The sequence below is a fragment of the Cynara cardunculus genome, assembly GCF_001531365.2.
Source record: "Cynara cardunculus var. scolymus isolate 2C chromosome LG 1, CcrdV1, whole genome shotgun sequence".
NCBI lineage: Eukaryota > Viridiplantae > Streptophyta > Magnoliopsida > Asterales > Asteraceae > Cynara > Cynara cardunculus.
The window spans coordinates 47,243,256-47,244,570 of record NC_037528.1 but is presented as its reverse complement, the minus strand read 5'-3'; the positions used below and the strand labels follow the sequence as shown (position 1 = coordinate 47,244,570).

The window sequence follows — 1,315 nt, the reverse complement described above, 5'->3', positions numbered from 1 at the left end:
TCAGAACCCATGTTTTTTTTTCCAAAGTTTTTAAGTATGAAAAAGATGATTTTGAAGATCAAGAAGAAGAAGGTGTTCATGAGGCTTCCCATGATTTGGATGAAGTTGAATCGAATACGAATAATGGGTTTTTGTTAGATGAGGGTTAAAATGGTAATTTATTGTCATTCAGAGAACAGTTACCAAACAACATTATTTTATTCAGCACTTAATCATTCTGACTCTCTTAATCATTCTGACCTCTTAACTATTCTGCACTAAATCATTCAGCAACTGCCAAACAGCCCCTTAGTTTTTTCTAGTCCGTTCTTTTATTCAGATTTGGTCCTTGATTCGTTTATGTGTCTCCTAGGAGGCCAGAGATTAAATCTCATCAAAGATGAAAAGGGCATGTGAGTTTATTTGTTGTATATAAATTATATACTTTAAAAAAATATAAAATGGTAATATTATTTCATCCTTTAACTATACATTAAAATAAGAAAGTTTATAAATATAGACATTGGATTATGTTATCAACTTACAATAATTGAGGGAGATGCATAATGATTTAATTTAAAACATATAAATTACTTCAACCGTTATGTAACAAGCATTGGAATCCGTGAAAAAAATAGTTAATGAGATGCGTAAGAAAGGATATCCACTCTTATATGCACATTAAGATGAGATGTTTACTCTCAAAAAAGATTTAAAAAAAATAATATTAAATCTTTAAATTATAAACTTAAACTAAAATATTAATGAACCGTTTACTAAACACTTATCCAGTAAGCGTTTATCGATAAAATTCAACACTATAACTTATTTACTGAGTAAGATTTTAGTCTATATTTACCCAGTAAGCACTAACCTTGGTAAGAGTCGTTGCACTCATTTACCGGATATAATCGGGTAAAATTCTTGATTCTTTTCATATTAATCCGATAAGATAATGTGACTTAGTAAATGCTTACCCAGTGTAGCGTTTGATAAACGAACTCTAAATGTTTATTGTTGTTTATATGAGGGAGAAATCAACGTCCTTCTAGACGTTTCGTAAACAAACTTGAATTTAACGTTGGAAGAGTGGTACCGGCGGTCCCAGATTTCATCGCTTTGCTGATTCACTCTCCAACTGTCTTTTACTCGTTTGGATAACCACAATCCCCATTTCCAACTCATCCCCACGTCTTCATCCCCTTATAAATCCACCCCACAAAATCCAAATCCACAATCAGTCATCAATCCATTTTCTTACTCTTACATCATCAATGGCTATTTCAACTTCATCTTCCTTCTTTACCTCCCCCAATTTCATCTTCAATTCACATCC

General features: G+C 31.9%; 1 protein-coding gene across 1 annotated transcript in view; it reads left to right on the top strand.

Annotated features, from left to right (window-relative positions):
* The first annotated feature begins 1,224 nt into the window (after positions 1-1,224).
* LOC112526738 (chaperone protein dnaJ 11, chloroplastic-like) overlaps positions 1,225-1,315 on the top strand; it is a 5,410-nt gene continuing 5,319 nt past the window's right edge. The window contains exon 1 of the mRNA XM_025137156.1: positions 1,225-1,311. Within this exon, the coding sequence (XP_024992924.1) occupies positions 1,254-1,311 (58 nt within the window). The 5' untranslated portion in view covers positions 1,225-1,253. The remainder of the gene's footprint in view (positions 1,312-1,315) is intronic.